Below are 25,562 nucleotides of genomic sequence, written 5' to 3'. Positions count from 1 at the left end.
GGGCATCTTTTGGTGTTTTTCAGAGTCAGGAGAAAGACCTCTTTAGTGTTCTAAGTTTTCATAACTGTGAACTTCATTGCCTACCATCTGTAAGTGTCTTAACGACCGTTCCACAGATGCATGTTCATTAATTGTTCATGGTTCATTGAACAAGCATGGGAAACAATGTTTTAATTCTTTACAATGAAGATCTGTGAAGTTATTTGGATTTTTACGAATTATCTGGCCACAGGCGGACTCCAATCAATTTGTAGTGATCTCTCAAGGATGATCAAAGTCATTTGGATGCACCTGGGCTCAATTTGGAGTGTCATAACAAATTGGTATGAATACTAATGTAAATTAGATATTTCTGTATTCCATTTTCAGTACATTTGCAAAAATGTCTAAAAACATGTTTTCACTTTGTCCGTAGGGGGAATTGTGTGTAGATGGGTGAGACAAAAATAAATTTTATTATTTTTTAATTCAGTCTGTAACAAAACAAATGTGGAATAAGTCGAGGGGGTATGAATACCTTCTTAAGACACTGTAACCCTGGGATAAAGTTGTATTTTTCAGCGGGACAATTACACATTTTTTTATGCCAAAGACACACTACAATGGCTTTCCAATAGATGCTGAGTGTTCATGAGTGGTGCAGTCTCAATACTGTCTTAAATTTGCTTGAAAATCAGAGACAAGGTATGAATATTGCTTGCCCATGAATGACTCCCAACCAAATTTACTGAGCTTGAGAAATTTTGACAAAACCATTGGATAAATGTTCCTCTAAAAGTTATTCAAAATGATTCACAGCTGTGATGACTACCAAAGGTGCTTCCACCAAGTATTATTAAGTGTGACGACATATGCAATCAATACTTTTTTAAATTAAATTTGGACAGTTTATATTTCTTTCACCTTGAAAATTTGCAGTATGTTGTGTAGATCGATAGGAATTAAATTAAATGTATCACCTTTTGAGATGTAATTTTGAGGCAGAACAATGTGAGGACTGTGCAAGGAAAAAGTGAAGACTGTTCATCAACGCACTCCCACTAAATGTGGTGAGGACTGGAAGTGTAGAGAGAAGTAGATGTGTCTAAAGGTGCAGGTTTACTGGGAACCTTTAGAAATATCCTACAAACCTCAAGATGAGCAGAACAATGTTTCTAGAATCTAGCAAAAGCTCAATAAACCACAACTATGAATTGCTGTCTAGGAAAAAAACTATGTATTAGGTAGGTACAAATAAAGGTACAAATAAAGAAAGCAAATACTTGTTTGTTTACTCCAGTCCATTCTAAAACATTGTTGCGACACCTAATAGAGTGATACAATATGTATGACATTCTTAGTAATGATGTTGGAATGTCACACATGTACCTACAGCCGTATGCAAACCACATCATCCTCGCCAAATGCAATGATAATCTGTACCATACAACATGTTCTTTCCTCAGGTCAAATAATATGGCCCATGGCCTGAGGAAAGAACACACTGTAAAGTACAGACTAAAGCCACACCCATGTTTCTTTATTTGTATGGTTGTTGTTCACAATATAATTTATATAATAGAAGTGTAACCGCTGCTCCTTCGTGCCACAATCAGATCCTTTCTATATGTTCTTTATGTCTCTCATTTGTTGAAAGACTTTACAAGGGTGTTCATGCATGGTTGACTATTGGTGTTTAAAATTGAGGATCAGAAGCAGTTACCATGTTTTGGTAACTGGTTTGCTGGGAAATCTTGTATAAATAAGAATAAAGTAATTGGCCAAAACCAAACTCTGAATTGCCAATCAGTTAAGCCAAAATGTAATGGCACAAAGGAACCGACATTAGCAGGAGCACTTTGGCATTTTAAATGAGTCCTACAAGATAAACAGGCAAATAAAACTTTAAATGGCAGTGGTTACTTGTAGACTTACGGCATCGGAAGGACCATATTTGGTTGGATGATTAGGGAAACTCAGATTACTCATTACATGGCGTTTATGGCTTAGGTTTAGAAGGATGTGGATTATGTAAGAATGATGATAAGGTATTCATTTACTGACCTTCCCCAACTATTCACTGTAAACAGAAGAACAGATAGAACGTGAGAATAGTACTCACACATGCACACAGTTGACATAGAACCAAAAACACTTCCGCCCAATTGTGAGAAAGGAAAGGTATCATCCTGGTACACCTGCATGGATATGGATGTTACAATATAGGTAACAAAACAATTATCTGCATTTAGCTGAAGACTGTTTTGTGAAACTGGCGCAAGAAACCCGATACCAATGTGAATACGTCGCTGGACAAACCAGGCTCAGCAGCCGCTCATTCAGCCTCATTATTTGCACATGAATGGGGCTTCATAGAGGTTAAATGCTTTGTTAGCGCGTGTTTACGGGAGCGTTTGAAGAGGTGAAACGTTTCTGATGAAGGCCTACATGGCGCCTGGTGGCTGCGCCGTTTCGAAAAGCCTGTTGCGTTGGGTAACTGGGTTTATCACAGGCTGATAATGATTGGCAAATGACCTGAGAAGACGGAGGAGTTGATCAGGTGATGGGAAGCCGACTGATCTGCCAAATTAAAGGTATTATATATAGGCCTATGAGAAAAACGAATATGTGGTTATTTTTTTATATATATTTTTTAAATATATACTTTAAATGTGACTTTATGGAATCAAATGCAGTGTCGGCCTTACCTCACGTGTTGTCCTAAATATGCTGCTCGGAGAACATCCAAGCATATGCACCTTGGACATGTCTTTCATATGTGTTTGGAGACAAAACATGAGTGTCGGTTTTTGTGTTTGTTATTTATATTGGGTTGAATGATAATGTATTTAATATGAATTTCCTAATGTTAGCCTATTTTGAAAGAAAAGCTGTGCTTAATAATATTCTATCCAAATGGGTAACTTTTTCTCTAGTGTTCATATTTTGGTTACCTTACCCTATTCGTGACACATGCATTTACATTTCATATATCGTATGCTACTCTGATTATTACCTATGCATAGTCACTTTACACCTACCTACATGTAGATATTATCTCAATTACCTCGACTAACCCGTACCCCTGCACATTCTCTCGGTATCGGTACCCCTTGTATATAGCCCCGTTATTCTTATTTTATTGTGTTACTTTTTTCCCTTGAGTTTATATAGCATTTTTTAAACGTTTTTTTCTAACTCGACATTGTTGGTTAAGGGCTCGTAAGTAAGCATTTCACCTGTTGTATTCGGCGCATAATATTTTATTTTATTTGCCATAATTTGTTAATTGCTTACTAGATGAAGTTCTGCAAGGGGCGGTCTTTGCCTAGCGCGTCATTACGTGTTATACTTGTTAAACTCGTTTCTATGCAGGAAGGGGCGTGTGTATATGTGGCTTTAAGACTTTAAAGCTCGCACGAGCGCATGAGGGAAAGCAAAGAGACTGCAAGGCGCACTGGCTTAATATAGGTGCCTGTTTCCTCCGCTTCGTACAATAGGTCCAGCTTTTCAGCTACAATATTTATAAGGTATATAGGAACTCCTACCAATCAAACTTGCACATGACACTGAAACACTATTTCAAGTGAGGAGATATAGTGATTTACTACTACAACTAGTTTCTCGCGTGGACTCTACATCGCTTTTGCTGATATTCATAGACAGAAAGAACGTTTTTTGTTCAAGAAAAAAAAACGAATTTATTTTGTCATTACAACGTATGGAAATGTCCTTAACCGGGACCATTTTACCATCCATCGCCACATTTGCGAATCAAAAGGAAAAATGCTGGGAATATGTAAGTATACTGGTTTATGTATTTAGAGATTTTTGAGGTTGTTTTACCTGTAGTTGATATATGAATCTAGTATATATTTGGTGTAGTTAGAATAAAGCAATAGCATTTCAGTCCAGATGTAGAGTGAACCCATATGTTGTATCAGTTGGGCTTCTAACTTATTACTTGGTTACATATTGCTTTTACAGTTTTTTTATGTAACAAATATGAATGTTCCATTTTTTTTTGTACAGAGATTTTTTTTTACATGTCTTTTCACTAATGGCATATTGTACTATTGCAGAGGTGGAAGGGCGAGATGGACAGGTCGGTTCATTCCAGCTGTGCCGTGGCTGAGGGCATGGACATCTGCATGGGCATAAAAGACGAAGAGGAGCTAGATAAATTCCTGGATCTGGAGTTTATTCTCTCTAACTCCACTGGCACAGACAGCAACACTCCATCCTCCGGGACAGAGGGAGAGTACAGGCTAGCAGAGCAGAACAACATGTATCACTCCGTGATGCAGTCTACCTACACGGTGCCCGAGATAAACATTCCACCTCCGCCGTACAACAGCCTGATGGCTGAGCTCCTGCGCAATGAGCTTGACAGCAGCTTCTGCCACCAACCCTCTGGCAACAGCGTCCATGGGAGATTTCTAGTCAGTTCGTCTGCTTTCCCAAATCAGGACTTTCCAGACAACATTAAGGTCGAGCAATCCATGGACAGTTACCGACCAGTTATGGAAATGGTACCTCAGAGCTGCCCAAAAATCAAACAGGAGGGGAACGTTTCGTGCATGATGTCCTTCGAGCATCCGAGACTAGCCAACTCTCCGCAATCTGCGGGGAACATGACACCACCTCTCAGCCCAAACGACCTGATGAGCTCCGAGTGTCAGACCCAGATGTGCCACTCCCTGACTTTCCCGCAGAGCTACCGCTCCGCAGCGTGCTACCCTCACTCTCACCCGCCCCCACAGATGCAGCTCTCGTACCAGAGCGCACACCAGTTCGGGATGTACGAAGACGGAATGGGTATACAGCACACCAATCAGAGAGCGCTGCTCACTCCACCGTCCTCTCCATTGGAGATGATGGACTCAAAGCCAAAAAGGGGGCGGCGTTCCTGGCCAAGGAAGCGCACAGCGAGTCACACCTGCACTTTCGCTGGATGCGCGAAAACCTACACCAAGAGCTCGCACTTGAAAGCGCACCACAGAACGCACACAGGTAAGGAACATTCCTCAATGTCTTTGTGCTTTTTGGAAACTAGAAACATTTGGCTATATGTTGCAAATGACTGTATTTTCTGTCAGTATACCCATGGTATTTTCCCCTTTGTCGTTCAACAGGAGAGAAACCATACCATTGCAGTTGGGAGGGTTGTGGCTGGAAGTTCGCCCGCTCTGACGAGCTGACGCGCCATTTCCGTAAGCATACTGGACACAGGCCGTTCCAGTGCCACCTGTGCGAGCGCGCCTTCTCCAGGTCCGACCACCTCGCGCTGCACATGAAGCGACACATGTGAGAAATCACATACGATTGAGAACTTTGCCAAATGAACCAAGAACGACATCAAGAAAGATATCTCCAACAATATGTATTTTGTATTTTTGTTTGTTTATTTAACGTTTTTTGATGAATAGGAAAACATCATATGAAAATAAAACATCGTCATAGGAATTCTATATACAAATACTATTTTAAAAATATGTAGCTGGTACTACTTTGTTATTTTTTATGGAATCATATTTTGTAAAAGGCTTTAAAAAGTGCATTACACACAGAGTTGGCATTTGTGAATTCAAGTCAACATATCAGGTTGGCTCTAAGTACACCCTGACACAACTGGAATCTTACAATAACATTGTTTAATATGATGTGTTTTGATATTCAAGATAGTGCCTTCTATTATATGCATCCTACGAGTGCCATATTTTTTACTGGCAAAAAATCAACGTTTATCTATGTGTTATAACTGTAAACAGCACATGAAATAAGCTTTAAGACAATGTTTTGATCTAAAACTGCCTTTCAGTCTTCAGAGGCTTGAATTGAATGTTCTGTGTGCATTTACCAGTTGAATAACATTTAATGTCAGGGTCTTTAAAAGTATGGAAATAAGAGTAACCAACTCAACATGACAAAGGGCTAAAAGTTTTGTGACTTAATGTTCTTTTTGGTTTTCTGAGTAAATGTATTATTGCCATGTAAATATATTTTATATAATGTAAATAGTTTATTTTAATGTACATATTAAACCAATTGAACAACATAATTCTTCACTTTGAGTAAAAATCCTTGTGGCTTTGGAAAATGGAGCAGCCCTGACATCTGTGTATCATTATCACACCATACTGTAACATCACACCAGTCATAAACTCCTCAACAATACATCCATATCTTTACATGAACCATGAGCCAGCTATCCTACAGCACCAGTTCAGGCCTGAGCAGTTTATAATATGATTTCTGAGTGCAGGGTTTTCCAGCTGTCACAGGGCCACTGCCAGAGTCTTGCGGCTCATGCAGCCTATAAATACAAACATTACATTTACATAATTATAGAGATTCAATATAGATGTCCCCTCTCTGGGTCTGGGCACAGGGGCACACCGCACTGAAAGAGAGAGGAATCCTGGTCGCTGCCTAAATGACAAGACCCAATGGGACAGGATGGAAAGTTCAGTGGGGATGATAAGAGAGAGTGACACAAAGGTTACACATCTGGTAGCCTGAATTTGAGTCTCACAATGAATGTATTCTGTCAAATCAAAGCTTTCACTTCCAGTAGTCCCCTGGAGTTATGTCTTATTGTCTTGTTACTTCAATGTTCATAAAGCATGAAGCAGTATTAAACAGCTATCACTTAAACATGGTTGCATATTCTTAAAAGTGCATTTTTAGGTTGGTATGCTACCCAACAACAAAGCACCTCCACTGTGGAAGGAGAAATATGTTAAAAGAAGAGGCTCAGAAAACCAAAATTTTACCCATGATCCATCTCTTAATCAGGGGCCTTCAGCCTGTGTATCTGGGTCACATGACAGCATCCCTGCACAATAAAGTTAGGTGTAGTTGCCTTCAGAATAAACTCCTATTCACTGTGTTAGGGGCCGAATTATGTCATTTGACTACTGTATGTGTAAAAACAGGCAGAGAGAGAGAGAGAGAGAGAGAGAGAGAGAGAGAGAGAGAGAGAGAGAGAGAGAGAGAATTCACTGTGTTATGGGCCTAATTATGTACTTTGGCTACTGTATGTGTAAAAACAGACAGAGAGTGGGAGAAATAGAGAACGAGAGAGAGAATTCCCTGTGTTATGGGCCTAATTATGTACTTTGGCTACTGTATGTGTAAAAACTGAGCGAGAGAGCGAGCAAGAGAGGAGAAAGGGTCCACCTTTGTGAACTCTGAAAGTCCACAACAATTTCTTCACATTGGCTCTATGGGGAAGCATAAAAGAGAACCCTTTTCTTAAAGTGTTATAACTTTTTAGGGACCGCATCATCTTCTGGTTGCCCCTGCCAGTTTAGAGAAAAGAGGAAATAAGAATGCCTCTATGAATAGCCCATATACTCAAGTGAAAAATGGAACATTCTCATTTCACTTTTTGCTCTTCGTGTAATAATAACTTCTGGAAGAGAGTGTGGGAAGATTGAACCATGAGTTAGGGCTCAGAGGTAATATCATATGGTTTATCCATTCGGTCAGCCATGCCTGTCTATCTATAAACAAAACAGATAGCATGTTTTCCGCATGCATTCATTGCTATCCGGTTTCCCCTTTAGAAGTCTTAAATTACAGGCTTTACTAAATGTTTACATTTATACCTCCTCACATATACAGCACAGCAATTCAGAATAATCTCTGAATCTGAATGATAACCCTCAAGTTACTCTGTTCCCGTTTCAACCGAAGATGATCTGTATTTCCTAGTATGAAACCATTCATAATCATAACACACAGCATTTGCTGGCTCTTTGCCATGGCGCACCTGAAACTCCATGACAGAGATCCAAAATACCATTAACAGAGCCAAGACAACCAAATTCTGCTCTACCTACTTTATTTGTGAATTAAGAGGGTGTATAAAAGCAGTAAATCCAGTTGCAAGGACTGTTCTTAAAGGTCACAGGAGGTTATTATCATAGTTTGGGGACTAATGTCAACATGATATAAGCAGATATCTCTTAAAGTTACCATATTTTATGCAAATGTATCTAGGCCTATTCACATCTCTTTCATATTAGATATACTTTAGTCTGAAGTGAGCATCAGGTCAGAGAAACTGTCCTTATCAAGCAGAAATACTTTACACAGAGTATCTTCAAAAACAACAGCATAATTTTAAACAATTCTACAAGGACGGTTACATAAAAAGGCAATAAAGATGTATGTCCGTAGAGAGAACATGGAGAAGAGAGCTTTTTAAAGCTCTACAGTACAAGCTAGATACGTATGTTTGAGCTTTATATGAAATCTCTGAAAGAGGTGAAAGAGTATTAACTGCTGAAAATCAAGGGCAGTTCAGTGTGTGTGTGTGTGTGTGTGTGTGTGTGTGTGTGTGTGTGTGTGTGTGTGTGTGTGTGTGTGTGTGTGTGTGTGTGTGTGTGTGTGTGTGTGTGTGTGTGTGTGTGTGTGTGTGTGTGTGTGTGTGTGTGTGTGTGTGTGTGTGTGTGTGTTTGTGGAGATACATATCACAGTAGGCCCACAATGGGCAACAGAACACACACAAATGCCCAAATTTCAGTTTCCAGTAATAACGCTCAACAGGATATTCACCAAGACTTTGAGAGACACAACAAGCCTGGCCTCCATATTCAATGTAAAGCCCCAACATCTCATACGAAGATCCTGTCTGAGTCAAATGTATAACATCGATTATACCAGGAAAGAGTTGATCTCCTAGACTTCACGGCAGCCAGAAGCCAATTACCATGTGTGGGAAAAGTGGGAATGTCAAAGGATGAGTACACCATCTACTGGAGCTGTTTGGAAGCTCCTCAGTGGAAGATACTCATCTGGTCTATGGATGAACAACATGGATTAACATTGGTACTGGCTAAATACAGTCCTATGTAGAATGATACTGTATGGAGTGAAAGAGTGGGGTCCTTTGCCAACAGACACATGGTGAGCACAGTCACCACTATGCACTTGAGGCCGGAAATACACAACTCAATTTCTAAGGCACTTGATATATACAGCATATTTTTGTTCATTGATAAATGTGTTCATGTCTCGGTTCATTTCGGGAAAAACACTTCCATACCAACATCAACTTCGTTGTATATTTACGATACAAAAACCATCTCCCCTCCCCAGCTGTATGTAGCCCTAGTACTGCTTCAGTGCATACCACAAGATATATTTCTCAAAGATAAGCATCAGACTAATGGTGAATTATATGGAGTGACAGAGTACCAGAGAGGGTCCATCTGGACTGTTTTAGTCAGCATTCCTCCCCTGACAGTCAGTCCTATTGGAAAACATGAACACTTTCCCCTGGTCTGTACCACAACATTCATGGGTCAGCCAGGCCAGGCAGCCCTGCTCTAGAGCAGCAAGCCCCACTCCTTCCCTCACCAACAGCTGATTAAATAGACTGGGCCAACGGGACTGGGTCTGCTACTCCTCAGGTCCAGGGCAGATTATTTATTAACTATGGCAGATTGGTTAAAGGAGAGGGGGTTCTCTTAACTGTTTTCCTAGGCTTTTCTAGCATTGGGGTGGCAGGTAGCCTAGTGGTTAGAGTGTTGGGCCAGTAACCGAAAGGTTGCTAGATTGAATCCCTGAGCTGACAAGGTAAAAATCTGTCATTTTACCCCTGAACAAGGCAGTTAACCCACTGTCCCTAGGCCGTCATTGTTCTTAACAGACTTGCCTAGTTAAATAAAGGTTCAATTAAATTCTAGCTCTTGGAACTAAGGCTAAAAAACATAATGGCCCCCAGCTAGCTGTCAGAGAGTTGGGGTCTCCATGTATCGGCCCCAACAGGGAGAAGGCATACGGGAGATCCCCTTACAGATACCTCTGACAACTATGGACCCCCAACTCCCCTATAAGGGTGTGTGTGTGTGCACATGTGGAGTGTAAGCATTCTACAACATCATGAATCATTAAACTAGCATTGGAGACCCTCCACAGCTGGCAAGGGATATCTCATTATTTCCAGAAATTCTCTTTAAAGAGGGGGTAGCACAATTGTCCTAGTGAAAACACGTGCTGAAATATGCTGCTAGTGACAACATGTGCAACCTTTCTGCTCTTAACATGTCATGTTCTTGTTTGAAAACATGTCAATTCAGTCACTCATTGAAAAAGTAAAAGACAACACTAGTAAATACCCCAAAAAGAATGCACAAATATAGATACAAATATTGGAGGGGCAATTTGTGAGACGAGCATATCTTTAATACGTCTCCATGTCCCATTTTCATCCTTAAAGGCAAACAGCATTTAATTTCCGTACTTCCATTAGTATAAGGTAAATACAAACTTACCTAGGAATTTCCTGTTATTTCATACGGAGACTGTTAACATTCCAAACACAGGACTTGCTTGGGTTTCAAGTAATATGTCCAGAAATGTGTGGTCTGTTGGCACAGAATTATTTTCACACGTGCAGCTGTATCCTTGAAATATAGACGGCTGTAATTCACAGCCCATTTTATTGCCTGGTGTTGCTTTTTGGCAGGTCTGGCATTTGGGGGACCATCAATGAGCATCTTGTCTAGAGGTTTAGATCTACAGTATTTACTCATTTGGGGGACCATCAATGAGCATCTTGTCTAGAGGTTTAGATCTACAGTATTTACTCATTTGAGGGAGTTTTAATTCAAAAGGTGAAGAAGTATGAACCAACACCCATGGGGGGTAAATTAAGTCTATGAATCTTTGGCTGGTTCATATAAAAAAGAAATTTTGTATTTCAGATTCTTCAAAGTATCCACCCTTTTCCTTGATGACTGCTCTGCACACTCTTAGCATTCTCTCAACCAGCTGCAGGAGGTAGTCACCTGGAATGCATTTCAATTAACAGGTGTGCCTTGTTAAATATTAATTTGTGGAATTTATTTCCTTTGTAATGCATTTGAGCCTATTTGAGCCAGTTGTGTTGTGACAAGGTAGGGGTATATACAGAAGATAGCCCTATTTGGTAAAATATCAAGTCCATATTATGGTAAGAACAGCTCAAATAAGCAAAAAGAAACGACAGTCAATAATTACTTTAAGACATGAAGGTCGGTCAATACGGAAAATTTCAAGAAGTTTCTTCAAGTGCAGTCGCAAAACCCATCAAGCGCTATGATGAAACTGGCTTTCGTGAGGACCGCCACAGGAAAGGAAGACCCTGTGTTACCTCTGCTGTAGAGGAGTTACCAGCCTCAGAAATTGCACCCCAAACAAATGCTTCACAGAGTTCAAGCAACAGACACATCTTAACATCAACTATTCAGAGACTGAGTGAATCAGGCCTTCATGGTAGAATTGCTGCAACGAAACCACTACTAAAGACACCAATAAGAAGAGACTTGCTTGGGCCAAGAACACAAGCAATGGACCGGTGAAAATCTGTCCTTTGGTATGATGAGTCTAAATTTGAGATTTAGACTCATGCTTCACAGTGGGAACCACATGCGGACATCATCTCGATCATCCGAGTCATTGTCCTGTTGAAAAACAGGTGCAAACCAGATGGGATGGCGTATCGCTATAGAATGCTGTGGTAGCCATGCTGGTTAAGTGTGCCTTTAATTCTAAATAAATCACTGACAGTGTCCAGCAAAGCACCCCCACACCATCACACCACCTCCTCCATGCTTCACGGTGGGAACCACACATGCGGAGATCATCTCGATCATCCGAGTCTCACAAGACACTTGGGGGTGCTTTGCTGGACACTGTCAGTGATTTTCAACAGGACAATGACCCAAAACATACCTTCAGGCTGTGTAAGGGCTATTTGACCAAGAAGGAGAGTAATGGAGTGCTGCATCAGATAACCAACCTCCACAATCACCAGACCTCAACCCAATTGAGATAGTTTGGGACGAGTTGGACCGCAGAGTGAAGGAAAAGCAGCCACCAAGTACTCAGCATATGTGGGAACTCCTTCAAGACTGTTGGAGGGACCGCTGAGTGCTGAAGCGCAAAGCAACACTCACTACCGAGTTCAAAACTGGAAGCAACGTCAGCACAAGAGCTGTTCGTCAGGAGCTTCATGAAATTAGTTTCCATAGCTGAGCAGCTTTTTTCCAGATGTCCCAAACAATCGGAAAGGGGATTCATCAGCGATAATTACTTTACCCCAGTCCTCAGCAGTCCAATCCCTGTACCTTTTGCAGAATATTAGTCTGTCCCTGATGTTTTGTCTGGAGAGAAGTGGCTTCTTTGCTGCCCTTCTTGACACCAGGCCATCCTCCAAAAGTCTTTGCCTCACTGTGCGTGCAGATGCACTCACTCCTGCCTGCTGCTATTCCTGAGCAAGCTCTGTTCTGGTGGTGCCCCGATCCTGCAGTTGAATCAACTTTCGGAGACGGTCCTGGCGCTTGCTGGACTTTCTTGGGCGCCCTGAAGCCTTCTTCACAACAATTAAACCGCTCTCCTTGAAGTGCTTGATGATCCGATAAATGGTTGATTTAGGTGCAATCTTACTGGCAGCAAAATCCTTGCCTGTGAAGCCCTTTTTGTGCAAAGCAATGATGACGGCACATGTTTCCTTGCAGGTAACCATGCTTGACAGAGGAAGAACAATGATTCCAAGCACCACCCTCCTTTTGAAGCTTCCAGTCTGTTATTCGAACTCAATCCGCATGACAGAGTGATCTCCAGCCTGGTCCTCGTCAACACTCACACCTGTGTTAACGATTGAATCACTGACATGATGTCAGCTGGTCCATTTGTGGCATGGCTGAAATGCAGTGAAATGTTTTTTTGGGATTCAGTTCATTTGCATGGCAAAGAGAGACTTTGCAATTAATTGCAATTCATCTAATAACTTTTCATAACATTCTGGAATATATGCAAATTGCCATCATAAAAACTGAGGCAGCAGACTTTGTGAAAATGTATATTTGTGTCATTCTCAAAACTTTTGGCCACAACTGTACTCAGTGCACATGCAAAAGGAAAATCAATTAAATAAAAAAACACCACAAAAAAACATGAGACCTATTTATTTAAATGAAATGTTTATTCTAGTAAACAATGACCATGTACATAGGATTAACATTTAAAATAAATCCAAGCATTTTTTTTTACTCTTAGTGTATAGTCATATATCCTCAAAATGTTTTAAGTTGTACATTTTTTCACTTCTTATGGGACGAATATAACAGACATAATATACCGTTTAAGACAGCTTTGATTATTTCTTCTCATCTACAGCGGAAAGACAATTAAAGGCAGACCAAAAGAAAAAGGAATGCATCGAGCTTCAGAAGACAGATCAGTTGTCAGAAAAACAAAAGATAAGTCCTCTACAATCTCTACAATCTGTTTAGGCTTGTATTAGGCCTCTGCATGTACCTCTGAATGTATGATCAAACTCAGCCAAGTTGGGGCAGAGGGCACTCGTATTAAAAGCATAGACATATTAAAAGTCCAATGGGATTCACAGGTGTTTTCAGCACACGAACAACGAGAAAAATACTAAATAAAATCTATTGCACGATGTAGGTATCAAAGACAAAATACAGCATGAGTGGTAAGTATGTAGAGAACACTAGGTAGTGTTGGGCCCTATTTCAATACTCTCAAAATGCATCCTTCCATCCTGCCTCCCTAATCTGACATGATTGGTTGGGTGATTGGGATACATAATGGAACCCTTTCTTTCACCAATCCAACAGTGTCAGATCAAGGGAAGACCTATTCAGTTGCACAACTGACTGATTTCAAGCTAAATGTGTCATCCGCATTTAACCCAACCCCTCTGAATCAGAGAGGTGCCGCCTTAATTGACATCATCGGCGCCCGGGGAGCAGTTGTTGTTGGGGGTTAACTATCTTACTTAAGGGCATAATGACAGATTTGTTTCCACCTTGCCGGCTCAGGGATTTGAACCAGCAACCTTTCAGTTACTGGCCCAATGCTCTTAACTGCTAGGCTAACTTCAAAGAATGGAGTAAGAAATTATGGATGTATTTTCAAGACATACAAAAAGGGCCATGAAATGACCAATGAACAGAGAGCTGACACCCTCACTGTGGATTTCCCCTAACCTGAAGGTACACTACAGGGGTTCTGACATATAGCATGCTGGGTAAGGGCGGGAGTGTTGGCATCCAAAGCTTCGAGAGTCTGACCTGTAATTAAAACACCACAGGTAGGGCCAAAAAGGTCAAGGGTCAAATGCAGACGACCACAGGTTACCTCCCCACTGTGCACAGACATCAGTTCAACATCTAGTTTTGATTTACATTTGGTTGAGTTGTCAACTAACATGAATTCAACAACAAAAACTCCACATGTCATTCGATTTACGTTAAAAGTTAGGGTTATGGGTACCCTTAACTCTTCCTCCACATTTACTGGATTGGTTGAACAGTGCAGAAGAGAACCTCCCCCAACAGTTTTCTTTCTTCTCGTCAAGACCAGTGCATCTTGTTTCAGGCGTTTCATTTACCCCTGCTTCATTAGGTTACCCTATCCCTAACCCAAAAGACCAAATTCCCTCACATTGATTACTTTTTTCTACGTTGACTCAATGTCATCACATACATTTTTTTTGTTAAAATGGAAACAACATTGATTCAACGTGGAAAAAACATTGATTCAACCACTTTTTGCCCAGTGAGTCAGCTATATACAGCAGCACAGTTAAAGGTCAGATCTGTACCAGAACAGGTTTTTCACATATAATATAATTACACTGTTTTAACCACTAGAGCAAAGAAGTTTGATATGTAAACATTAACAAATACATGTTGAGAGATGGTTTCTATTTCAACCTTGTGGCAGCTTTAATGGCCCATACCACTGAATTGTAACTTAAATCATGTCCTTTCCCAACCCAAAGGGGATGTAACTTTCATAATGCATTTTCACAACATCCCATATAGTTAGGTGAGGTCTTTTCACTCAGACTAGTACAATAGAAGGTGACAATAATGACATTACATGGAAGCTTATAAAAGTCAATGTAGGACACATACAGTTCAGTACAACAGGAAAAGACAGAACACAGGGGCAATTAATGTAAGTGTCCTTTTCATATGGTTAGGACCTCAGCTGCTATTATCATCATCTCTATTCAGTTCAATTCAAAGCTTAATTAAGGTGAAAGTGAAGTAAAACCCACAGGTGTAATGTGCTAAGCAGGCAGTACCATCAGCAAGGAGTTTCAAGTAAAAGACAAAGCAGCTATAAATAAAAGTGGTTGAGCCCAAGTTGTAACATCAAACTATGACACACTGTACCGTAAACAGCGGAATATTCCAGTTATAGCTGTGAAACTCATGTGACCTAATGAATTTGCATATTATTGATGGTTAGCTGAAGAAAACCACAGGCCATTTCTAACTTTCTTTAACCTCTGCAGCTTGTGCTTGTAGGTTTGTAATTTTTGGCAGCTTTTTTTCAACTAGAATCGTAATAAACAAAATGTTTCTGTCTTTTAACAAATAATACATAAAATAATAAAATAACACATCACATAGTGAAAAAAAATATTATAAAAAAAACTCTAGAATAAAACTTGAAATAATTTCCCTCATCTCGCCTTTTTTGGTTGTTGTTTGATATACATCACAGCTTTGTGAACTTACTTGAACTTTCAGAGGAGGCACAGCTAAGTACCCATTCCTTCTTCCTATGTTCGCTGAAGAAGCACTGAATTATAGTCAAAACAATGCATCTACTATCTCACACTCAAAGAGAAAGAAAATATATCTGTACAGTTTGTTCTGGTCCAAACAGACCTCTCTCTCACACAACACTTACAGTAGCCAGTCAAAGAAGAACCCTGCCACTGGCTTGCCACATTCACATAATAAACCAATACTAAAATAATGTCTCAATCTTAATAAGCATTCCAGCATAACCTTTAGGTATTCCCTTCTTCACATCTGTCAGAGCTCCAGCTGCGATTAATGCTCATTCACCAAACCAACACATATTATGTTCATCTTTACATCTTTCATGTTGAGCCAGCCTCTATAGTGCATTTAAACAGTGCATCAGTTAATTCTAAAACCACGGGTCATCATCTTTTCCCCTCCCCACCTATCAATTAAAAACAGTAAGAGAGATTGTGATTGTTGGCTTCAATCTCCCACTCCAACTCCAACCTACCACCGTAAAGTCAAATCCAGTTCCATTTCCACCAGTGATGTAGTGGTAAAAAAATAGGTTGGTAAACTCTGATCACCGGTCGTGGTGAAAAAAGTAATGCATTTGTCCGCAAAAGGTGGATTAACTGTCACAAAAAAAATTTAAAAGGTTGGTAAACTGCATTTACTTGCGTTTCCCCTCCACTACACCACCACACCACCGGTTTCCACAGGGCCCAGTATAACCCCAAAAGTTCTGTTTTGTATTTTTTTTTGCTTTGAGAGTTTGTCCATCCAGAGATTGTGTGGTGAGGTGTGTGTTTCTGTGTGTGCGTATCAGATGGCGTGTGTATGTGTGTTGTGGCGGTGGTGTGTGTCTGTGTGTGTGGTTAAGGAAGCGGACATGTGTTGGGCACATCGGCCCTGAGAGAAATGGCCAGCTCCAGGTCCTTCACAGTGTGATGGGGTATGGTGTGTGAGTCGTACACGCATGTGTATGTGCACGAGTAATGCTAGTAAGAGTATGTCTATCTGTGTGTTTGTCTATATGTGTCTGTATCTCTATGTGTGTGTTTGTCTATATGTGTCTGTGTCTGTATCTCTATGTGCGTGGGCATCCCACTGGGCACAGAATTCAGTTCAACGTCTAGTTTTGATTTACATTTCTTCAAGTTGTCAACTAACGTGAACTCAACATGAAATCAACAAAAAATATGTCATTGGATTGGATTTAGGTTAAAGGTTAGTTGAAAAAAATACTAAATACCCTTATGTTGCTGACTTTTTACAAATCCAATGAGTTTTCAACGTTAATTCAATGTCATCACATGTATTTATTTTTTGTTGAAATGATGTGGAAACAACGTTGATTCAACCAGTTTTTGTGCAGTGGGATGTGTGTGTGTGTGTGTGTGTGTGTGTGTGTGTGTGTGTGTGTGTGTGTGTGTGTGTGTGTGTGTGTGTGTGTGTGTGTGTGGGTGTCCAGTCCAGTCCAGGTCACCCGTGGGACATCTCGGCCTTGCTGAGAGCGATGGCCAGCTCTAAGTCCTCTTGCTCCTGCTGCCGGAGCCTCTTCAGCCGCTCCCGTTCCGCTCGCTCACTCTCTCTCTTCGCCCACTCCAGTTGCTGAGCCTCATTTCCAAACTAGAGAGAACAGGAGAGAGGCATTTAACATACAAATGATTCATCCCTCACACCATATACAAAACACATACATTAGAAGGTGTCTTGACAGATTATTGCATTTTAGTGAACCTTACACTGTATATAAAGGGTAAACTTCCATGTTTGCCTGCTACAGTAAGAGGATATACTGTACATGACTGTAGATTTCATAGTCACCATCTAATCTGCTCTTATAACTATACAACGTATACACACATATTAACACACATCAGCACACACACAAAATATACACACCACTAGACACACACTAACTGACCTATCCCTATCCTTACTTTAATATTCAATTCAAGTGTGTTCTGCTGTTGGAGGAAAGGTGCTTCTTATTGTTTAACCTAAGTGGTTGTGCTCAGAGCCTAAAGTATGAGACCAAAACACAAAACAAGCCACTATTCAATTTGACCGCATGTTCAAACATTCTTACCTTAACCTTTTCTGGTCCTGCGAGAGAAAAATGAATGATAAAACACCAAAGAAATAATTCACCAATCGCACATCACCATCCATTTTACACCGAGCACACTTCGAAACACCACAAGATACAACTAACTATGACAAAGCAACATGGAGGACATTTCAGTTTGGTCCCAAGTGACAATGAACAAGCAACTAAAAGCATATTTAAGATATCATGCAACAGTGACATGCAGGGAGAAAATGGAAAGGAAGAAAGTGACATTTTCCTAATCTGTTAAAGTGATAGTATGAGATCTAGCCTGTGTAAGGATCACAGCAAAGTCGAGCTAGGAACTCTCCCATGCATACCAAAACACACATATCAGGAGACACTGCTTTACCAACCTTAGATCTGATTCAGATGTCAGACTCAAATGAGCGCCTTCAATTCTGACTCACCAAAATAAGTATGGAACAGAATCCATTGAGGCGTTTAATAGATACATTACATTTGTTTCAAATGATTCATCATTCAATTCAGGGGCCAAGTTAATATATGATTATATATTATTATTGTATTATAATATGATATGGTATTTTTCTAGATAATATCTTTATTGTGGAACACCATGCCTCTTTAGTTTCAATCAAATCCAGGCAGCTGATTCTGTTCAAAATGTTTTGGTTACTTTGGGAGTAATTTGGCACAAGTCAGAGATGGTAAAGTAAGATCTATGCTACCAATGTCATGCAGCAGACCAACACTAACCAGGCTGAGCAAACTAAGCCTCAAGAAAAGACAAAACTGATACGGCATCTACATACTAGTAGGACTCACATCACTGATACACACCATAGACATGCTGGGTAAGAACTCAGGACTGAGAGCTGAGTAGTGATACTGCTGCTTCCCATGTCAACAGATCCCACAGCCAGACCAGTGACCTGGACCTGTCAGTCACTAAACCACACCGGATTGGCTTCCCTCTCTGGCCTAGCCTGGCATTAGGGCACACACTGACTCACTGACTTACTCACTGAATGACTTAATAAGGGACTGACTTACTGACTGAATGACTTAATAAGTGACTGATTGACTGACTGGCTGACTGAGTGGCTGATTGACTGACTGCTGATGATTGGAGCTAAGTATTCAAATATGAGTATGCTGGATTATGGCTTCACTGAGTACATTTACATGCACACTAATCATTTTAGATTAAACTGATTATGGTAGTAGGCCGAGTATGGTAATAGTCATGTAAACACTTTACTCTGGTTAACTTAATTGGCGTAAAATAAAAAAATAAAAAAACGAAGTAAGCATACGCCGATTATAACACCTAGTGCAAGCCTCCCTCTTATCTGCGAGTGAGTTCAAAAAACTGAATTATGCATCTTAGAAACACACTACATGGCCAAATGTATGTGGACACCACCTCAAATGAGTGGATTTGGCTATTTCAGCCACACTCGTTGTTGACAGGTGTATAAAATCTAGCAGACAGCTATGCAATCTCCATAGACAAACATTGGCAGTAGAATAACCTTACTGTAGAGCTCAGTGACTTTCAATGTAGCACCGTCATAGGATGCCACCTTTCCAACAAGTCAGTTTGTTAAATTTCTGCCCTGCTAGAGCTGCCCCGGTCAACTGTAAATGCTTTTATTGTGAAGCGGAAATGTTTAGGAGCAAAAAAACAGCTCAGCCGCGAAGTGGTAGGTCAAACATAAGCTCACAGAACGGGACTGCTGAAGTGTGTAAAAATAATCTGTTCTCGGTTGCAACACTCTCTACCGAGTTCAAAACATTCTCTGGAAGCAATGTCAGCACAAGAACTCTTAGTCAGGAGCTTAATGAAATGGTTTTCCATGGCCAAGCAGCCGCACACAAGCCTAAGATCATAATGTGCAATGCCAAGCTTTGGCTGTAGTGGTGTAAAGCTCCTCGCCATTGGATTCTGGAGCAGTGGAAACGCATTCTCTGGAGTGATGAATCACGTTTCACCATCTGGAAGGAGAAAGCTACCTGCCCCAATGCATAGTGCCAACTGTAAAGTTTGGTGGAGGAGGTTCAGGCTCCTTAGTTCCAGTGAAGGGAAATCTTAACGCTACAGTATACGATTAGATTCTAGACGATTCTGTGCTTCCAACTTTGTGGCAACAGTTTGATGAAGGTCCTTTCTTGTTTCAGCATGACAATGCACCCGTGCAGAAAGCAAGGTCCATACAGAAATGGTGTGGAAGAACTTGACTCAATCCCATCAAACACCTTTGTGATGAATTGGAATGCCAACTGCGAGCCAGGCCTGATCGCCCAACATCAGTGCCTGACCTCACTAATTCTCTCGTGGCTGAATAGAAGAAAGTCCCCGCAGCAATGTTCCAACATCTAGTGGAAAAACTTCCTAGAAGAGTGGAGGCTGTTATAGCAGCAATGTTCCAACATCTAGTGGAAAACCTTCCTAGAAGAGTGAAGGCTGTTATAGCAGCAATGTTCCAACATCTAGTGGAAAACCGTCCTAGAAGAGTGGAGGCTGTTATAGCAGCAAAGCGGGGACCAACTCCATATTAATGCCCATGATTTTAGAATGAGATGTTTGACGAGACACTACTTTTGTCCATGTAGTGTCGTTTTCACATATAAACTTTATATGTCCGAACTCAGAGTCAAATAGGCTTTGCAAAAATAACATGGTCACTGTGGTAGAACATTTATTGTGATTGCCAATTATCTGTATTTATTTAAGTCCCATCAGGTAGCCTGATTTCAGATGTGTTCATGGAAACAGGATTATTAGGGAAATTGTTCTTCTTGCAAAGCATGCAAACGTTTTAAAGTATTATATTAATATGACTATCCACAATAATAATAGTGTGAATGTAACTGTACTCACAGACAGCCCAGGCCATAGCACAACACTGATTTTAAAGCAACCATTGGCTGGTTGAATAATAATTCACATTCTGCCAGAATCCACTTATTGAACTGCCAGATAGGATTGCCAGAGATATAATACTTTCCAATTGCGCTTGTTTTAGCCCTCAAACTCAACTCTGGACCTCAAAGCCAGTTCAACTGCGTTTTTAAAAATTGTTCCCCTCTAATCAGGGTGTAATTATTTATCAGGTAGAACAGAAAACCAGCAGGCTCCGGATCTCATAGGACAAGAGTTGAATACCCCTGCGCTATAGCATGCTAACTAGCAGCAAACAAAATATATTTGTATTTGTTTAAATGTTCCGATCGCAGCGTACACATCAAACCACAAAAATGGCTGACACCCTTGCCTGCATGAGTACTGGGTATCACTTCTTCAATGCAGCTCCTGTGCTTTACTGCACAACATCAAATGCATTGTAGGTGGTGTGCAACCAACAACAATGCATGTGTTGAGAGAAATCCCCCCCCAGAATCAGAACACAGTACAGAAAAGTGAGCCTTCTTCAACAGGAAACAGCTAGTGTCATCACATCAAATGCATTGTAGGTGGTGTGCAACCAACTACAATGCATGTGTTGAGAGAAATCCCCCCCCAGAATCAGAACACAGTACAGAAAATTGAGCCTTCTTCAACAGGAAACAGCTAGTGTCATCACATCAAATGCATTGTAGGTGGTGTGCAACCAACTACAATGCATGTGTTGAGAGAAATCCCCCCCCAGAATCAGAACACAGTACAGAAAAGTGAGCCTTCTTCAACAGGAAACAGCTAGTGTCATCATCTTAGATATGAGGTAGGGTTGGAACGCACTCTCAGATGATCAGTGATCATGAACAGTAGTTATTGCTATGGATTATGCCATAGGTCTGAACAGTTAGCCTGTTACATGGTGGTTAATATGCCATGGGTCTGATTGGACAGATGTCTGGCTCTGGTCTTTGTGTGGAGTGAAGGTAGGTTATTCACAAACAGAGACATCTGCACAGTGAAGGGGAGGCCAGGATGAGATGCAGCAGAATAGATAGATAGACAGGCTGAGCCTTGTCGTTTGCTCTTCTCTAGATCCTTCAGTTAAACGTTGTGGGAGCTAGAAGTAGCGAGGTAGTGGCTAGGTATATAAAGACTGGTCTGGACAGAGAGAGAGTATCACTGAGCTCAACTTACAGAACTGAAGTCTGCAAAACCCAAGGAAGAGTCTTTAGAGGCTTTACTTGAGGCAGAAGGAGCAAAAGGGTCTTTGCCACTAAAGGGGTCTCCGACCCCCTTTTTACTCTGAAATGGGTCGATGGCGTCACTGCCGAACGGCTGGAAGGGGTCGCAGGGCTTGGCCAAGTCACCCGCTCCTCCAGGCAAGTTGACAGGGCTGCTTTTACCTGAAGACATTGAGACAGTAAGGACACAGTCATTTCCCCAACAGATATGGTGTACTCCCATTTGAACTATAAATCTTACACTGATGTCTCAAAGATTAAATATGTGGTTACGGGGACAACTTGAGGTATTAAGTGATGGTTTTATAACTTTTACCACAGAAATGTGAAGTTTTTCTTTATCACTGTCTGCACCAAAAGCCACACGCAGCTCAACTTAAGCGAAATAGAGAGAGTAGACAAACAACACCATCGCATACACACAAAATTGTAATGAAACAATATGCCAGCATGCTATGAATTAAACACATTAAATTAGATGGGCCATATAGTATATTGCATGAACCCAGTACCAAAATACACGGCGAGAGCAGTTTCCTCTTTTATGCTGGGTTTTATGGCGAGCAGATGGGTAGAGTTTCTGCCCACATAACCAACAGAGGATTCAGTTCACAAGTTCATCAGATCTCTCCTCGGTGGGTGATGCCACTCCAAGGCCAACCAAGGGTTATTTGGCTGTCCCCAAAGGAGAACCCTTTTTGGTTCCAGGCAGAACCTTTTTTGGTTCCAAGTAGAACCCTTTTGGGTTCCATGTAGAACCCTCTGTGGAAAGCGTTTTATATGGAACCCAAAAGGGTTCTACCTGGAACCAGTAAGGGTTCTCCTTTGGGGACAGTCAAATAACCTTTAGGTTCTAGATAGCAGGTTTTTTCTAAAAGTGTAGGGACCAAAATTATTCCTGGTAATGTGAGGAAAAACTCCTGGTCTTATTTATGCCAAGGTATTGTATCCTCATACCTTTATTTCCACATATAAATATATAAATCATTTCACAAAGAACCGAAACTACTCTAAAATAGGCTCATGTTAACATGGTAGTGATGTTTCTCTGTAGGCCAACCTCGGCTGGCACAGTCAGTGGGCCATGGGAACATAGTGCTGGTTGTTGTTGCTTCTGAAGGTGTTGACCACATTTCCAATCAAACTGTTATTTATACCCGGCTTGTCAAGGTTAGCAGTTCACAGCCCCACTGAACAGCCAGGCATTCAGTTTCTCTTTCGCGTAATGGAACATAGTCTTTACCACATACCATCAGCTCCACCCTGTTCCAAAATACCAGCACATCATTAGTGCTACCTATCAATGTAATGCACAAGGCACAACTCAGAACCCCACAAACAAAGGTTCTGACATGATTCTCATAACATAAATCACATGGACTGTATCTCGTAAAAATCTAAAGTATTGCTATGTAATGACTTCAGAAACCACCTAGAAACATTAAGATATCAGCATCAAACTACCACACTACGCTAGTGACCTTTCACTTATCTACTGTATGTTGCAGATTCTTCTCTACCCATATTATTTAATTTCCATGGTTCTATAAAACCAGGTGTGAAAGGTGTTTATTGGCCAGGGCACAGAGTGTGACCCGAGTCGGGCAAGAGGTCGCCAAAAAGCCACACTTCTCACCCGAGTGTGCGCACACACGCACACACACACACACACACACACACACACACACACACACACACACACACACACACACACACACACACACACACACACACACACACACACACACACACACACACACACACACACACACACACACACACACACACACACACACACACACACACACAGGGTGGAAAGAGAGGAAGTGGGGAAGGGTGGGGTTGAGAACATTGTTGTTCTTACTCATCATCTCCTGTGAGACCTGATGCTCTGTGTTCTCCCTGCAGCTTGGCATCAAATAATAATGTCAAGTAAGGATTCTAAAGATAGGGGATTTTTAGTTACAATTCATTTCTTAATTTTAATTTAATTTCATGCATGTAATTCAGCACATAAACCACTCATATGCATCTAAGTTCTACTTTGTAATAATTACATTGCATATTGAAGATATGGTTTACCATGAGGGGGGACCACTTTAATAATAGTAAGTGGTGAAATCCTGAATACCCTGGTCCATTCAACTTCCTTTGGGAGGCTTAAATGGTGACATAACACTTTTACTAACTAACGTTCTGGCTAAAAATGCATATTAGGCCTAGCTACATTGCTACTAAGTTGAGCAGAGCTGCTGCATAGTCAACTGGACTCATCTCTTTGCAAAACTGATCTGTTTATTCGATCTTAAAAAGGAGAATGAGATGATCAACTCTTCTTATCTGTTCTCATGAAGATCCTATCATGTTTTCTAAGCTGCATTGACCATCGCTGTTTGATCTATGACTACTGACTAGCATACTCTACTCTACTCATGCGGAGGTAAGAGAGGAGGCGACACCAGCTGAGTGTTACCTACGGGCACAGACGTCAATTCAACGTCTATTCCACATTGGTTCCAGGTAATTTTGTTGAAATGACATGGAAACAACGTTGATTCAACCAGCGTGTGCCTAGTGGGTATTCAGGGCCCTTACAACTCCTTCTAGTCAACTAGGCTCTAACAGTCAGAAGATATGTGATGAGCCACGCCATTCATCCTCACAAGCTTATTCTGAGTATGTCACTAGAAGATCCAAGCAAAAGAGGGCAACACTTACAATGAGATGAGAAAGACCATTAATAATCTTGAAACTAGGGGGCACTATTTTTATTTTTGGAAAAATAACGTTCCCAAATTAAACCGCCTATTAGAAGCACCGAGCGGGAAGAGAAAAATGGTTTACGTATGTATGGGTGTGGATGGTTTGTATGTATGTATGTGTGTACGCATATATATGTGTATATGCATGTGTGCATGTGTTTTTTGGTGTGCTTTGTCTCTGTTGTTGTATCTCTTAATATGGGTGAAAATTGTGAAATTCCAATAACAATACTGTTACAAAAAAAGGAACCACCTATTTTTCAGAACCAGATGCTAGAATATGCATATAATTGACAGCTTAGGGTAGAAAACACTCTAAAGTTTCCAAAACTGTCAAAATATTGTCTGTGAGTATAACAGAACTGATATTGCAGGCGAAACCCTGAGGAAAATCCAATCAGGAAGTGCCTTTTATTTTGAAACCATTGTATTCCTATGCACCCCTATTGGCCATTGAAAGGGATATCAACCAGATTCCTTTTCTACGTATTCCCTAAGGTGTCTACAGCATTTTGACGTAGTTTCACGCCTTTATGTTGAAGAATGAGCGTAAACGACTACATTGCGTAAGTGGCAAGCTGAGGGCTCTCAGAGTGATTATTGCGTAAAAGACAAAGGTAGTCATTTTTCCTTTCGCTCCTACTGAAAAGCCAATTGTCCCGGTTGATATATTATCGAATAGATATTTGAAAAACACCTTGAGGATTGATTATAAAAAACGTTTGCCATGTTTCTGTCGATATTATGGATATCATTTGGAATTTGTTTCGGCGTTGTCGTGACCGCTATTTCCGGTGGATTTCTCAACATAACGTGACCAACAAACGGAGGTATTTTGGGTATAAAACTTATCTTTATGGAACAAAAGGAACATTTGCTGTCTAACTGGGAGTCTTGTGAGTAAAAACATCCGAAGCTCATCAAAGGTAAACAAATAATTTGATAGATTTTCGTGACCAAGCTTCCTGCTGCTAGCTGGACATAATGCTATGCAAGGCTATCGATAAACTTACACAAACGCTTGTCTTG

General features: G+C 40.8%; 2 protein-coding genes across 9 annotated transcripts in view; one reads left to right on the top strand and one right to left on the bottom strand.

Moving 5' to 3' along the window:
* The first annotated feature begins 2,137 nt into the window (after positions 1 to 2,137).
* Positions 2,138 to 6,040, top strand: klf2a (Kruppel-like factor 2a). 2 transcript variants are annotated; one of them, XM_046304032.1, is made up of 3 exons: positions 2,138 to 2,573; positions 4,062 to 4,992; positions 5,115 to 6,040. In XM_046304032.1, exons 2-3 carry the CDS (start codon positions 4,077 to 4,079, stop codon positions 5,288 to 5,290), a joined length of 1,092 nt encoding a protein of 363 aa, XP_046159988.1. In that variant the 5' UTR covers positions 2,138 to 2,573; positions 4,062 to 4,076; the 3' UTR covers positions 5,291 to 6,040. The 2 variants fall into 2 exon arrangements, with proteins under 2 accessions (XP_046159988.1, XP_046159981.1); XM_046304025.1 differs by lacking the exon at positions 2,138 to 2,573 and adding an exon at positions 3,398 to 3,778.
* Positions 6,041 to 16,968: 10,928 nt separating this feature from the next.
* Positions 16,969 to 25,562, bottom strand: part of eps15l1a (epidermal growth factor receptor pathway substrate 15-like 1a) — a 30,516-nt gene continuing 21,922 nt past the window's right edge. For 3 of the 7 annotated variants that reach the window (XM_046303959.1, XM_046303968.1, XM_046303987.1), the window contains 2 exons: positions 21,725 to 21,933; positions 16,969 to 17,180 (listed from right to left, as the gene is read on the bottom strand). In XM_046303959.1, the coding sequence (XP_046159915.1) occupies positions 17,034 to 17,180; positions 21,725 to 21,933 (356 nt within the window). In that variant the 3' untranslated portion in view covers positions 16,969 to 17,033. Of the gene's footprint in view, positions 17,181 to 17,643; positions 17,661 to 21,724; positions 21,934 to 25,562 lie in introns of all 7 variants that reach the window. The other 4 variants (XM_046303996.1, XM_046303977.1, XM_046304005.1 and 1 more) reach the window with 4 other exon arrangements.

Source organism: Oncorhynchus gorbuscha, linkage group LG02, assembly GCF_021184085.1.
Source record: "Oncorhynchus gorbuscha isolate QuinsamMale2020 ecotype Even-year linkage group LG02, OgorEven_v1.0, whole genome shotgun sequence".
NCBI lineage: Eukaryota > Metazoa > Chordata > Actinopteri > Salmoniformes > Salmonidae > Oncorhynchus > Oncorhynchus gorbuscha.
The sequence above is the reverse complement of the archived record's forward strand: the minus strand, read 5'-3'. Positions and strand labels throughout refer to the sequence as shown.